This window comes from Desmodus rotundus, chromosome 4, assembly GCF_022682495.2.
Source record: "Desmodus rotundus isolate HL8 chromosome 4, HLdesRot8A.1, whole genome shotgun sequence".
Taxonomy (NCBI): Eukaryota; Metazoa; Chordata; class Mammalia; order Chiroptera; family Phyllostomidae; genus Desmodus; species Desmodus rotundus.
In genome coordinates this window covers 58,408,071-58,424,511 of record NC_071390.1, presented here as the reverse complement: position 1 = coordinate 58,424,511, position 16,441 = coordinate 58,408,071, and the positions used below count along the sequence as shown (strand labels likewise).

The 16,441-nt window shown below is 40.9% G+C and overlaps 1 protein-coding gene across 2 annotated transcripts in view; it reads right to left on the bottom strand.

The window, feature by feature from the left end:
• SH2D4B (SH2 domain containing 4B) overlaps positions 1-14,323 on the bottom strand; it is an 82,504-nt gene extending 68,181 nt beyond the window's left edge. For both annotated transcript variants that reach the window (XM_053923447.2, XM_071221240.1), the window contains exons 1-2: positions 14,205-14,323; positions 12,019-12,166 (exon numbers count right to left, since the gene is read on the bottom strand). In XM_053923447.2, coding sequence (XP_053779422.2) covers positions 12,019-12,166; positions 14,205-14,305 — 249 coding nt within the window. In that variant the 5' untranslated portion in view covers positions 14,306-14,323. The remainder of the gene's footprint in view (positions 1-12,018; positions 12,167-14,204) is intronic.
• Between the last annotated feature and the right edge of the window lie 2,118 nt (positions 14,324-16,441).

The window sequence follows — 16,441 nt, the reverse complement described above, 5'->3', positions numbered from 1 at the left end:
TTAACCATTTCCTGTGATGAAGAGCTCATCACTACAAGAGAAGTTCATTTACAGACAGCTCTGACAGAAAATTTCCCAGCGGATAAACCTGGACCATGTAACCTGAGTCCATCCATAATACGATGTTTCTGACACACGCTGCCTTGGTCAGCCCCTCCAAAACCTTGCAGACACTACTTGCATTTCTGAGGCTCCTCAAAATGCACTTAGGCAGGCAGGATTATTATGTGTATTTGAGTTTGAGCCTTCATATTTAGCAAATTAACTTTTAAAACAAAAACAAACACAGAATGATGATCACCGTCTTTAAAAATAACATCCAAACCCTGCATTTCAGTCCCACAGGGAACCTCAGGGCCTGACTTTGCTAAACCTTCTGTGAACCCTAAACAGAAGGGCCAGCCCACAGTTTATCATCCCTCAACACTGAGGTTCAGAAACAGACCCTTCCTCTACCACAAAAAAACCCTGCTGGGAACTCAATCCCTCCATAATCTACTTGTGAACCAACCCCTGCAGCACTGAGTCACCCTCCCAGCATCTGAGCCTCAGCCCTTCTCTGGGGAAGAGGGAGGCCAGAGGTTGGAGCAGGTGACTCTCACTGTTAAAGATATAGAAAAAGAATTGGTTCTCTTCCCCAGCAGATATAAGTAATCATATGCAAAATCCAATAATGTAAACTAAACATTTCTCTTCTGTGGATTGGATTTTAGATACTATTATAGACTTCTTGTTCTTTTCAGCAGGTGTGATAATGATTATTGTGGCTGTGCAGGGAAAATGTTCTCATACTTGGAAGATGCCCGCTGAAGGACTTTGGGTTTGATCAGGAGTAAGCAAATTAAGACTCCCAGGCCAAATCTGGATTCAATCTATTTAAAAGAAAGTGTTACTGGAATAACCATGCCATTTGTTTATATGGTATCCATGGCAGCTTTTGTGCCTCAATGGCCTAGTTCATTAGTTGTCACAGAGACAATATGGCTCACAAAGCCTAAAATGTTTACTATCTGGCTCCTTATAGAAAATACATTGTTGCCCTGGCTGGGTAGCTCAGCTGGTTAGAACGTCATCCCAATACACCAAGGTTACAGGTTTGATTTCATGGTCAAAGCACATACAAAAGACAACCAACGAATGCAGAAATGTGTGGAACAACATCTCTCTCTCTCTCTCTCTCTCTCTCTCTTTCTCTCTCTCTCTCTCTCTCTCTCTCAAAAATCAATAAGTTAAAAAAAAGAAAATAGATTGCTAAACTCTGCATTAGATCGTATGATCTCTGCAATTTCCTTTCCAATGTTTCAGCAAAATGACAGCAAAAAAAGTATATACGTGTGTGTGTGTGTGGTGTGTGTGTATATTTTATATATGTATGTGTATACATGTACAGTTGACTCAAACAACATGAGGGTTGGGGTGCCAATGCCTAGCCTATTGTTCACTGGAAGCTTTAACATAAATAGTCAATTAACATATTTTTATATTGTATGTTTTATATACTGTATTCTTACAATAAAGTAAGCTACAGAAAAGCTAATGTTAAGAAAATCTTAAAGAAGAGAAAATATACTTACAGTATTTATTGAAAACATGCACATATAAGAGGACTCAGGCAGTTCAAACCTATGTTGCTTACCTGTACATATATATGTGTGTGTGTGTGTACAGAAAGAGGAGAGAATGCAAATGCGGCAAGGTATTAATAATGGGTGGATTTAAGCGGAGAATATATGAGTATTCATTTTATTTTTCTTTCAACCTTTCTGCAAGTTCAAAAAATTTTTAATAAAATGTTTTGGGAGTAAATATTACTTCACTTAACAACTCAGGAAATTTTTCTAAAATATAACTCAAGGGAAAATTAAACAAGTAGAGATACCCAGAAACAAGAGGCAAGGTGGTGGAGGAGTAAATGGAAGCCACACTAACCTAGTCACACAACCAATCTGGAATTACAACTAAGCTGTGGAGAAATCGCCCAGAAAAAACTACTGAATGATAGCAAGAGAGAAGCCTTATAACCTTGCACAGACAGAAGAATCATCTTCAGCACTAACTGACTGGTAAAGAGTACAGTGGAGACTGGAGAGGGCTGGCTGAGAGTCTACATGTAGCAGCACCAGAGGGATAATTAGGCAACCAGTTGGGTTCCTCTGAGATGTGTGGGGTCTAAACCCTAAGCTGCGATTCCCAGCCTAGAGCACCAGAGCCCCCCAAAATATGCAGATAACAACCAGCAGCAAAAAGCAGCAGGGTTGTTCTCTGTCAGAGACACATGGCTGGAGACACAAAGAGCTGTTTAAAGGGTCAACACACAAATTTTCATTTGCAGGCACTCACCCAGGGCTCCAGCAAAGGCAGGAGCAGAGTGGACTAGAGATGCTTTAGGAGAGACTGGGGATGGAAGCTTTGGGGAGAGAACTGAGAGAGTAGCCACCAAGATTCCGGTGCTAAGTCATCCCCCAAACTGCAGCAGCCATCCTGCTCAGGCAGACCTCCCCTATGAGCCACAGCAGCCTGAGGAGAAACAACAACCATGCCCCCAGGAGAGACTCTGCCCTGATTCTGTGGTGCTTAAGCCTGACTGCTGAATGCAGAATGACCAAATGAACAACTAAAGGAAACAGCCCCAGATGGTAGATACCTGGCAAAGGGGGCAGGGGGCAGATTGGACTAGAGGAGAGGAGATCGCTTGAGGAGAGACTGGGGACAGAGGCTTTAGGACAGAACTGAGAAAGTAACTGCTGGGATCCTGGTGCTGAGTCATCACCTCTATGGCAGCAGCCATCCTGCTCAGGCAGACCACTTTCCTGCGAACAGCAGCAACCTGAGGAAAAACTATAGCCCCAAACCCAGGAATGATTCTTCCCCACCTTATCGGGCTTAAGTCTGGCTGCTGAATGCAGAGTGACTGGATTAACAACTGAAGTAGACAGCCAGAGATAGTAGATGAGGGGCAGTCTCAGAGCAGACTGCCTAAGGTCAGAAGGGGTCAACATCTGACATCACCAGAGGAGGATTCAGAAAGGAAAAACAGTGGTAAATACTAGAGGCTACCAAGATGAAATCCACTGTGGTCTTCTCCATGACTATGAATATTTTCTTTCCTGCTTAGCTTTTTAACATTCATTTCTTGTCCATCAAGTTTGTACATATAAAGTTACTAGATTTTATACTACAGTTCCTTTCTCTCCTTTCTTATAATAGTCTTTAATCTCCTTACACCCTTATTAATACTGGTTCATTTGCTGTTGACACTGGGATTGCGTTGGGAACAGGGGTGCAGATATTTTTGTGGATGTGGGTTTATTCCCTGGGCTTTGTGGTTTTCTTCTGGCAGCACCTGCACAACAGCTTACAAGACCTGATGGGTGGAGTGACCCTCAGTCAACCACCAGAAGGGAAGGACTTACCGAAGAATGACCCCAAAACAATCAAAACCCAATTACATCCAGAGAGCCAACAAAAATGGCATAAAGAGCATCCTAACAAACTCAAGTTCAGGAGATCAAGAAAACTGAACCTCTGAATCTCACAGGTCTCCTACCATAGAAGTTCACAACACAAACTCAGGGAGTCAGAACAGATCAATTTAAGAAGCACAGACTAACAAGAAGAGTCTCACAAACATTGGGAATACAAAGAAATAAACCCCAAACAAAAGGAAAGGAGGAAGACTCAGAAAGAATGCTAAATGAAACAGAAGCAAATCAATTATCAGGTACTGAGTTCAAAACAATGATTATAAGGAAGTTCAATGATCTCAGGGAGAATTACCAGAAACTACAGGGAAGCTACAAGGAACTTACTGTGAATTACACCAGCATGAAAAAAGGACACAGAAACCATCAACAAGAGCCAAGAGGAAATGAAGAATAAAACTTTTGAACTGAAGAACACAGTAGAAGGAGTCAAAGCAGGCTAAATGAGGCAGAGGATCAAATCAGCAAGCTGGAGAATAAGGTAGAAAAAAGCTCCCAGAAACAGCAAGAAAAGGAAAAAAGACTGAAAAAAAAAAAAAAAGCCAAAGAAGTTTTAAGGGAACTGCAGGACAACATGAAATGTAATAATATCAGTATAATAGGGAAATCAGAAGGAGAAGAAGATGAGCAAGAGATAGAAAACCTGTTTGAAAAAGTAATGATGGAAAACTTCCCTAGTTAGTTCAGAGAAAAAGGCACACAAATCCAAGAAACACAGAGAGTCCCAATCAAGAAGAACTGAAAGAGGCCCACTTTAAGACACACCATAATTAAAATGGCAAAATTCAAAGACAAGTGGAGAATCCTAAAGGCAGCAAGGGGCAAAAAGGAAGTAACATACAAGGGAGCCCCGATAAGACTAGCAGGTGACTTCTCAACAGAAATGCTACAAGCCAGAAGGAAATGGCAAGAAATATTCCAAGTAATGAAAAACAAAGTACTGCAACCAAGAACACTCTATCCAGCAAGGCTCTCAAAATGGAAGGTGAAATAAGTAGTTTCTCAGACAAAAGAAGGCTGAAAGAATGCACCCTCACCAAACCAGCACTGCAAGATATGGTAAAGGGACTGCTTTAGGAAAAGGAAGAAAAAGAATAAGACAGAGGAACACAGGTAAGGAGGGAGTAAAAGAGCAGTGAATAAGTAACTATCAATGATAACTTAAATGTAAATAGATTGAATGCTCCAATTAAAGGACATAGGGTAGCAGAATGAATAAGAAAACATGACACATATGCTGCCTACAAGAGACCCACCTCAGAACAAAAGGTATACACAGACTGAAAGTAAAGGGTTTGGAAAAATATATTCCAAGCAAATGGACAGGAAAAAAAAGCTAGTGTAGCAATACTTATATATCAGACAAAATAGACTTCAAAACCATAAAAAGAGACCCAGAAGGTCACTTCAGAATACTCAAGGGAAGAATCCATCAAGAAGATATAAATATTATAAACATATATGCCCCCAACATAGGAGCACCAAAATATATAAAGAAAATCTTGGAGGACTTCAAGAAAAATATTGACAGTAACACACATATACTAGGGGAGTTTAACATCCTACTGTCAAAAATTCCAAATAAAATATCAACAAAGATATGGCACCATTGAACGATGCCCTAAATCAAATGGACTTAACTGATATCTATGGAAATTTTCATTCCAAAGAAGCAAAACACACATTCTTTTCAAATCCACATGGAACATTTTCAAAGATAGACCACATGGTAGGACACAAAACAAGTCTCAACAAGTTCAAGAAAATTGAAATCATATCAAGCATTTTCTCTGACCACAAGGGACTGAAACTAGAAAACAACCTCAAGGAAAAAACCCAAAAACACTCAAATTTGTGGAGGTTGAATAACATGCTATGAAACAATGGATGGGTTAAGAATGATATCAAGGAAGAAATCAAAAAGTTTCTGGAAACAAATGAGAAGGAATTCACAACAGTCCAAAACCTATGGGACATAGCAAAGGCAGTCCTGAGAGGGAAGTTCATAGCAATGCAGGCCTACCTAAAAGGATAGAAACATTTCAAATAAACAACCTAACTCTACATCTACAAGAGCTGGAGGAACAATAACAAACAAAGCCCACAGTAAGTAGAAGGAAGGAAATAACTAAGATCAGAGCAGAGTTAAATCACATAGAGTCTAAAAGCACAATTCTAAGGATCAATGAATCCAGGAGCTCGTTCTGGATTCAGAACAAAAGATAAACAAAAATCAACAAGCCTTTAAGCAGACTCATCAAGAAAAAAAAGACAGAGGACCTAAGTAAACATACCAGAAATGAAAGAGGAAAGATTAAGCTGATACCACAGAAATACAAAGGATTGTAAGAAATTACTATGAAGAAGTATATGCCAAGAAATTTGAAAACCTAGGTGAAATGGACAAATTTCTAGAAAAATACAATCTTCCAAAACTGAATCAAGAATAAACAGAAAGCCTGACCAGACCAATAACAGCTGTCAAAGTGAAGCAGTAATCAAAAAGCTCCCAGAACACAAATGCCCTCGACCAAATGATTTCACAAGAGAATTTTACAAAACATTTAATGAAGAGGTAACCTCTATCTTTCACAGACTATTCCAAAACACCCAAGAAGAGGGAAGACACCCAAACTCCTTTTATGAAGACATCATCGTAATCCAAAAACCAGACAAAGGCACAGCAAAAGAAGAAAACTATAGGCCAATATCACTAATGAACATAGATGATAAAATCCTCAACAAAATATTGGCAAACTGCATCCAGCAATACATTAAAAAGATTATACACCATGATCAAGTGGGACTCATCCCAGGGATGTAAGGATGGTACGATATTTGCATATTAAAAAACATGACACGTCACATAAACAGGAAAGACAAGAAACAATGATCATGTCAACAGAAAAAAAACATTTGATAAGATACAGCACCCATTTATACTAAAAACACTTAACAAAGTGGGAGTAGTGGGAACATCACTCAACATAATAAAGGCAATATGTGAGAAATCTACACCCAACATCATATTCAATGGACAAAAACTTAGAGCTTTCCCACTAATATAAGCAACAAGACAAGGTTATCCACTTTCACCAATCATATTCAACATAGTATTGGAAGTCCTAGTCACAGCAATCAGACAAGAAAAAGAAATAAAAGGCATCCAACTTGCAAAGGAGGAAATGAAACTGTCATTGTTTGCAGATGACATGATAGTGTACATGGAAAATCCTAGAGACTCCACCAAAAAACTACTCAACATAATAAGTGAATTTGGCAAAACAGCTGGATACAAAGTCAATACTCAGAAATTGAAGGCATTATTGTACACCAACAATGAAACATCAGAAACAGGAATCAGGAAAGACATCCCATTTGATATAGCAACAAGAAAAATAAAGTACCTAGGAATAAACCTAACCAAGGAGGTAAAAGACCTGTACTCAGAAAACTACACAACACTGAAGAAAGAAATTAGGGAAGACACAAACAAATGGAAGCATGTACCACTATCATGGATTGGAAGAATTAACATCATCAAAATGTTCATACTACCCAGAGCGATGTATAGATTCAATGCAATCCCTATTAATGTACCCATGACATATTTCACAGATATAGAACAAACATTTAAGAAATTCATATGGAACCACAAATGACCCCAAACAGCTGCAGCAATTTTGAGAAAGAAGAACAAAGCAGGAGAGATCACAATACCTGATATCAAAGTGTATTACAAGGCCACTGTAATCAAAACAGCCTGGTACAGGCATAAGAACAGACACATAGACCAATGGGACAGAACAGAGAGCCCAGAAATAAACCCAAGTCTCTAAGGTCAGTTGACAAAAGGGGAAGAAGCATAAAATGGAGTAAAAATAGCCTCTTTTAAAAGTGGTGTTGGGAGATCTGGACAGCTACATGCAAAAAAAATGAAACTCAATCACCAACTTACACCACACACAAAAATAAATTCAAGGTGGATAAAAGATTTAAATATAAGTCATGACACCACAAAAGTCCTAGAGAAAAACTTCGGCAGGAAAATCTCAGACATTCCATGCAGCAACATCTCCACTGATATGTCCCCTAAGGCAAGGGACATAAAGGAAAGAATAAACAAATGGGACCTCATATGGCAACCAACCATATGGGAACACATATATTCCCAGTTGTTACCTCATAGAAGGGTTTGATCTCCAAAATATATAAAGAACTCACCAAACTCCACTCCAGAAAGACAACAATTCAATTAAAAAATGGGCAAAGGATGTAAAAAGACACTTCTCCAAGGAGGATATACAGAGGGCACAGAGACCTGTGAAAGGATGCTCAGCGTCACTAGTCATCAGAGAGATGCAAATTAAAACCACAATGAAATACCACTACTCATTGGTCAAAATGGCTATCATAACTCAATCAACAAACAACAAGTACTGGTGAGGTTGTGAAGAAAAGGGAACCCTAGTACACTGTTGGTGAGAATGCAACTGATACAGCCACTGTGGAAAATAGTATGGAATATCCTCAAAAAATTTAAAATAGAAGTGCCTCTTGACCCAGAAATTCCACTGCTGGGATTATACCTTAAGAATCTTGAAAGACCAATTCAAAAGAACATATGCACCCCAATGTTCATAGCAGCACAATTTACAATAGTCAAGTGTTGGAAGCAACGTAAGTGCCCGACAATAAATGAGTGGATCAAAAATCTATGGTACATTTACACAATGGAATACTGCACAGCGGAAAGAAAGGAGCTCCTACCCTTTGTGACAGCATGGATGGATCTGGAGAATATTATGCTAAGGGAAATAAGTCACGTGGTGAAAGACAAATACTATATGCTCTCACCTATAGGTGGAACATAATCAACAAAACAAACAGGCAAGCAAAATATAACCAGATACATTGAAATAAAGAACAAACTAATGGTAACCAGAGAGGAGGTGCGAGGGGATAATGGGAGGAAATGGGGAAAGCATCATCAAGGAACATGTGTAAAGGACACGTGAAGAAAGCCAAAGTGGGATAGGATTGAGGGTGGGACATGGGGATGGCTGGAGTGGGTGGGAGTGGCGGAGGGAAAATGGAGACAACTGTACTTGAACAACAATCAAAAAGACACTTCTACCCAAGATGGCGGCATAGGTAGACACACTGCACCTCCTCGCACAACCAGAACTGACAGAAAATCCACTGGCAAGGAGGTCCGACACCAAGGAAGTGAAAAATAAACATTCATCCAGACCGGTAGGAGGGGTGGAGAGGGGCAGCCAGGGTGGAGAGGACTCGAGTTGCCTTGGCGGGACCAAGACTGGTGGAGTGTGGGGCGAACGGGGCAGGCAGTCCGAGCACTAGCAGACCCTGCGGCCCCACATTCGCACACATAAACTGAGAGGGCCGGACTCAGAGTGGTGGAGAACAGGGCAGGCAGAGCGGCGGGTAGGACCCCGAGGCCCCACATTCGCACACAGATAAACAAGACAAACGGCAGGGAGTGAAGCAGACTGCCCAACCCAGGGCTCCAGCACAGGGAAATAAAGCCTCAGACCTCTGATTGAAAGCGCCCGTGGGGGTTGGGGCAGCAGCAGGAGAGACTCCCAGCCTCACAGGAGAGGTCGTTGGAGAGACCCACAGGGGCCTAGAGTGTGCACAAGCCCACCCACTCGGGGACCAGCACCAGAGGGGCCCAGTTTGATTGTGGGTAGCAGAGTGAAGGATTGAAATCCGGAGGAGAGTGAAGCTGGCGCCATTGCTCCCTCTCAGCCCCTCCCCCATGTACAGTGTCACAGCACAGCAACCAGCGTTACCCCGTCCCGGTGAACACCTACGGCTACGTCCCTTTAGGTAACAGATATGCCAAGACAAAAAAAAAAAAGGCTCAAATGACAGAACACTTCAAAGCTCCAGAAAAAATACAACTAAGCAATGAAGAGATAGCCAACCTATCAAATGCACAGTTTGAAACACAGGTTATCAGGAAGCTCACAGAATTGGTTGAATTTGGTCGCAAATTAGATGAAAAAATGAAGGCTATGCTAAGAGAAACAAAGGAAAATGTACAGGGAACCAATAGTGATGGGAAGGAAACTGGAACTCAGATCAATGGTGTGGACCAGAAGGAAGAAAGAAACATCCAACCAGAAAAGAATGAAGCAACAAGAATTCAAAAATATGAGGAGAGGTTTAGGAACCTCCAGGACATCTTGAAACATTCCAACATCTGAATTATAGGGGTACCAGAAGGAGAAGAGGAAGAGCAAAAAATTGAAAACTTATTTGAAAAAAATAATGAAGGAGAACTTCCCTAATCTGGCAAAGGAAATAGACTTCCAGGAAGTCCAGGAAGCTCAGAGAGTCCCAAAGAAGCTGGACCCAAGGAGGAACACACCAAGGCACATCAAAATTACAATAACCAACACTGAAGATAAGGAGAGTATCTTAGAAGCAGCAAGAGAAAAGGACACAGTTACCTACAAAGGAGTTCCCATAAGACTGTCAGCTGATTTCTCCAAAGAGACCTTACAGGCAAAAAGGGGCTGGAAAGAAGTATTCTAAGTCATGAAAGGCAAGGACCTACATCCAAGATGATTCTATCCAGCAAAGCTAGCATTTAGAATGGAAGGGCAGATAAAGTGCTTCTCAGATAAGGTCAAGTTAAAGGAGTTCATCATCAGCAAGTCCTTATTATATGAAATGTTAAAGGGACTTATCTAAGAAAAAGAAGATCAAAAATATGAACAGTAAAATGACAACAAACTCACAACTATCAACAAGTGACCCTAAAGAAACACAAACTAAGCAAACAACTAGAACAGGAACAGAATCACAGAAATGTAGATCACATGGAGTTTATCAGCGGGGAGGGGAGAATGGGCAAAAAGGTACAGGTAATAAGCAACATATTTGGAAGGTACAAGATAGACGGGGGGATGTTAAGAATACTATAGGAAAAGGAGAAGCCAAAGAACTTATAAGTATGACCCATGGACATGAACTAAGGGTGGGGGGGAGTGCTGGAGGGAAGCTGGCACAGGGCAGAGGGGAACAAAAGGGAGTGGGAAAAATGGACAACTGTAATAGCATAATCAATAAAATATACTTTAAAAAAATAGGAGAGAAGGTAAATTACATAATATATGATATTGAGGCAACTGGCTAACCACTTGGAAAAAATGAAGTTATAGCTCTATATCAAACCATATTTCAAAGTGAAAGAAAATTAAGTGCAAAGAAACAAAATTATGAAAGATATAGAAAACAATGTATATTAGTATTTTATAATCTTGTGGTGACACAGATCTTTGTAGGAATAAAGCAAATAATAAAGAAAAAGATTGATAAAGCTAGCCAGTAAAAATTTTAATATTCTGTACTCTAAGAGCTCTGTAATCAAAATTAAGAATAAAAACACAACACTAAGGAAAATATTTGCAACATAAATGATCTTATGGGGCCAATGTCCTCATTACATAATTATTATGAGGAAAAAGGGGTTATAACATAATTGTAATGGGCAAATGCCATTAATCCACACCAATGATTTTCAACCTTTTCATCTCATGGACACATAAACTAATTACTGAAATTGCATGACACACCAAAAAATATATTTTTTGCCAATTTTAAAAAATAGGTATAATTTTGATTCATTCACACTTCACAGCTATTGTTGTTTTGAGTGTTGTCATTTTTTATCTGACAATCTAAGGGAAAAGAGGTCAGTTTCCCTGACTAAATAGTCAGGTGTTGCATGTTTTAAAAATTCTTGGGGCACACATGTTGAAAATCACTGATCTACACATCACAAAATGATATAATTTGTGGAATTCAGAATGATTATTTTCTTCTTTTTCCTTATATGCATTTCTGAGTACTCTACCCTGCCCCCCAAATGTATTATTACAGTAGCAAAAAAAAAAATCTCAAAATAGGGAGCAGAAATAAAATTTTTAAGGCTACCTAAGCTTCTATAAATCTCCTTCACCAGCTCCAAACTCTCCCAGAATGAATAGGCATGCAAAGTTACCAACAGCTCCCTATCCAAGGCCAGAAAATGTACCTTTTTCGTTTCCTTGAATCCTCCAAAAACCTCAAATTGAGAGATCTTATTATCCTAATATTACAAACAAGAAAGTAAAGGCTCAGAGAAGTTCAGCAAGCTTCCCAAGATCACACAGCAATAAGCAGTAGAGTGAGAACTGCATCCCAGGTTGACCTGACTACAAACATTGCTTTTTCCAGGCCTCATTTCAGGAACCTTGGTTTGGAATGCAGAAGGCCTGAGCTCTGATGCTGGCTCTGTCCCTAACTACATATGGTCTTGGCAAGTCTCTTCCCTGTATGACCCTCAGTTTTCTCAGCTTTACAATGAGAAGTGGATGGACTCAAATGATAAGTCAAGTTCCTTCCTGCTCAGACATACCAGATTTCTGTTCTCATAAAGCACTCAATAATAAACAATGGCCAAACCAGTGGCCTGGGAGCTAGAGCAGGTGGCCACACACAGATGCCCGATGCACTGGTTCACCTTAAATTCCTCACGAATCCGCTCCTCCAGGACTTTGGCTGCCTTTCGGTCCTCCATCTCCACTTTCCACCTCTCTGCCAGGATTCGGGCTTTCTCATTGGCCAGAGCATCCCGGAACTTGTTGGTGATCTCTGCCTCCTTCTGTCTCCTTCCAAGAGAACACCAATAGGTATAAGCTCAGGTAGGAAACTGAAGGCCTACATAACAACAGAAGTTCAAATAAAAACTATGGGCAGTACTTCTTTTTTTAATATTAGTTTCAGGGGTACACCCCAATGATAAGACATTACATAACTTACTAAGTGATCATCCCGATAAATCTCACACCCATGTGACACCACACATAATTATTTGAATAGTATTGACTATGTTCCCTATGCTGTACTTTACATCCCCATGACTTTACTGCAACAACCAATTTGTACTTCTTAATCCCTTCACCTTGGGCAGTATTGGTTACTCTATTAGAATGACGAATGTCTCAAGTCAACAAAGCTTGATGTTGGCAAAAGCGGGAGAAATAGGCATTCTCATATGTAGGGCTATAAATCAGCAGAATTGTTCTGGAAACCAGGGGAAAAAAAGACTCCAAAATACCATCTCCCACTCAAGTTTACAAAGGCATAGATAAAAGATGTTCATCAGAGGATTTTTATAGGATAAAGAATGGCAAATGACCTAAATGTCCATCAACAGGACCAGTATATTGGGTTTCCCATGTAATGAGAACACTGTATAGTAATTTTTTTAAGATTTCATTTATTTTTTTAGAGAGATGGGAAGGGAGGGAGAGAAACATTGATGCACAAGAGAAATATTGATCAGTTACCTCTCTTGCAGGCCCCCAACCGAGGACCTGGCCCACAACCAAGGCATGTGCCCAGACTGTGAATTGAACCTATGGCCTTTCGGTTTGTGGGATGATCCCCAACCTACTAAGCTAGATCAGTCAGGGCAGTGATCTTAAATAATGTTGTGAATCTATGTTAATCAATTTACCGTGTATAAATAAAGCAGTTTACAAAACATGTACTGATGGTCCCCAACTTATGGTAGTTTGACTTATGATTTTTCAGCTTTACAATGGTATGAAAGTAATATACATACAGTAGATATTGTACCTTGAATTTTGAATTTTGCTCTTTTCCCAGGCTGTTGACATACTATAAGATAGTCTCTTGTGAGGCTGGGCAGTGACAGAGAGCCACAGCTCCCACACTATGATGGTAAACAACCCATACTCTACAATATCATCATTCTGCTAGATGATTTTGCCCAGCTGTGTGCTAATGTAAGTGTTCTGAGCACATTTAAGGTAAGCTAGGCGAGGCTGTGATGTTCAGTAGATTAGGTATAGTGAATGCATTTTCAACTTATGATATTTCAATTTATGATAGGTGTTATCAGGACATAAGCCCATCATAAATCAAGGAATATCTGTATTGCCTAAATGCTCACTGTGGTTATCATAGGTGGCAGGCGTTGGATTGTTATTAACAATTTTACAGTTAAAACTCTGTCACTAAAAATTGGGGTGAGGGGAAATGTTGGCATCCGAGCTCAGTGAAAAGATATCAAAAGTTGTTTATGAAGTAAGTGTGACTCCAAATCTCACTGGGGGGCTCAAATGTCCATGAAAGAGAAACAAGTATATAACAAAAGTGAATCCAAACTGTTCTACTGTCCCAGTGAGATAAAAAGCAAAAGCAGGCATATGCATCGCCTCAATGAATCCGAACCACACCCAAATAGAAAGTGTTATTATACCCACACCACAGATGTGAAAATCAAGCCCCCAACTAGCTCATATATATATATATGTATATATATATATGTATGTATGTGTGTGTATATGTATGTATACATATATGTATATATGTATACATATATGTGTACTTATATATGTATATGTATTATATATGTACATATACTTGTGTGCGCGCGCGTGTGTGTGTGTGTGTGTGTGTGTGTGTGTGTATATAATTGGTGGATCCAAGATTTTAACCTACAAGTTCTATCTGGTGCAAGACTTTGATGGCTTGGTCACCTAATCTTAGCAGAGCTCAAAACAGGCATCCGGCTGCCTGGCACCTCCTCCCTCCTACCCACAACCTATCACCCTTATCTGGAACCCACCCCAAGGCTCTGAGTGCAGGCCCCACCCAGTACCCATTGGCACCTCTCACCAGAGCTCCTCGGCCTCCCTCTGTGCCTGCAGCCGTGCCCTCTCAGCAATCAGCTCCTCAGAGATCTCTTCATAGGGCTTGTCACCAGGGCCTTCTCCCATGATCCAGACCCAGACCTCGCCATCTGCCCCCAGGAGCCACTGGATGTGCTTGTCACTTGCTGCTTCACAACATAAGGAGGAACAAGAAAGGAAGAAGAAACAGGTCTGAGTTCTAATCGGCTGATGTACACAACGACTCTGCAGTACGCTGTCATCAACAAAAGATCCCAGAAAGATTTTGATCTAAGTGCAGGTCCACAGCCATCTCTCTCTCCCACTCCCTCTAGGGAGAAACAGAGCAGCCAAGCCAGCAGGCTAAAGCAGGTGTCCAAGTCTAGAACTGGTGTCTGAGACCAAGTGCCCCTGACATCTTCAGCAGACAGTGAGGCACTCTCTGAAGGAAATGATTTGTGTCTCTCTTGAACTAAGGCAGTTAGGAGCCAATGAGCCTTCTTTTTTCTCCTCTCTCCTTTCCCCTCTTTCCTTCCTCCCCCCTTTCCACCCCTCCTGTCCACTTGCTGAAAATAAGGAATTGGAGATCATGGAGTTGCAAGATGAAGTAGCTAGGCCCCTGATTCTCCAACCAACATCCACCTGTAACATGAGTGGGATCTATAGGTATAAGCCACTGAGATTTTTCAGTTTTCCTATTGCAATAGATTCTATTGATTACCATGACTAAAATGGAAATCTATCCCAAAAGTGGGCTACTGCTGAAACAAAGGCATACACTGTGGTCACTGCCTTAACAGTTGGGTGTTGAATGATGTTTAGTAGGCTAAATGGCTGGAGATCCATGTTATGTAGGAGCAAAACATTTGGTAAAATTGTTAGACACTATAAAAGGCAGACCCTCATGCCCTCTGAACCTGTCACTCTAAGGGAAGAGACTGGATAATCAAACATTGGTAGTGTGTGTTGGCTGCTAGTGGTTGTGTTTGGCAATGTGGTTAGAGAAAGAAATTAGTTCAAGAAAGAATTGAGTGCTTTGCAAGGAGAAATGAAAGGAAATAGAGAGAATACAGAAATTTGGGACTTTGTAAGATTGGGAAAACCACCTCCTTCTAGGGCCCAAATTGCAAGAGATAGGATTTTTAAAAGTTCTGCATAACAAAGCCCCATAAGACTTGTAAGGGGAGTTAAGTGACCTGGGTACAGAGCTCTGTGGCTGCCATGAGAATGTGCTCCAGATACCCAGCTACAGGGAGCATAATTAACCAAGCATTCCAGTTCTTGTGCTCTTGTGTTTGCCCAAGGTCATGCTTCACAGAGGCAGCTACCAGCCTTTGACTGAGCGTAGCAGGCTCATTCCTGGGAGACACCAGACACCTCTGATGGGCAACTTCCCTGAGGCCTTGACAAACCTTCCTTGGATTGCATGTCTGCAGAGAACACCTCCATCCAGCCTGACAGTTCCTGTTCCCGTCACTCAAAGTCAGACTTGTACTGCAATGTGATGACTCTCCCCACCTCCTACAGCACTTGTCCTTTCTCATCTCACAGGCACTTCCTTAGTAAAACCCTTGTGTGTTTAATCTCATCCTTATCTCTGCTCTACAGAGGAGCCAGGCTAACACAAGCACATTAAGAGTGCAATCTATCACACTTTTTTTACAAAGAGCCTAAGGCAGGTACTCTTCAGTTGAAAGGGAGAGCCATAGAGGTAAAGAGGAAAAGAGGTACTGACAATTTGTGAAACATGTCTCGAAACAAACTGTAGATGTTGTTACTGGGACATTGAAGCAAACAGATCAGAAGCCTCCTAAATTTTTTTTTTTTTGAGTCTGAACTTAAAAGCCTTTGATTGTTCAGGACTTAAAAACACTTTTGATGACCAGGAGGCTGGTTTCAAAGACTGTGCTGGTCCAACAAGAGCATGATCCTCAACACTCACTTCAGATGAGCAAGGAGGAGCCTTCTCACAGGTGCAGTCAGCATTCACTCAAGGCTGTCCTTTCACTGCCAGAGCAGGGGAACTTCACAGAGCCTGACCTATAGGACTTCCGGAATGCCACAGACTAGCAACTGAGTGGGACTCACATTCTCCCTTCTCCACAGTGGATATTGTGACCCTACTTTATCACTCTACACTGTGTCTTAAAGGTGGGGAAGGAGGGTATTTAAGTGACATGTCTTAGCCACATCCAGACCTTATACAGATGAATACAGAACCCTTGCAGACTTTGGGCTTGGTGC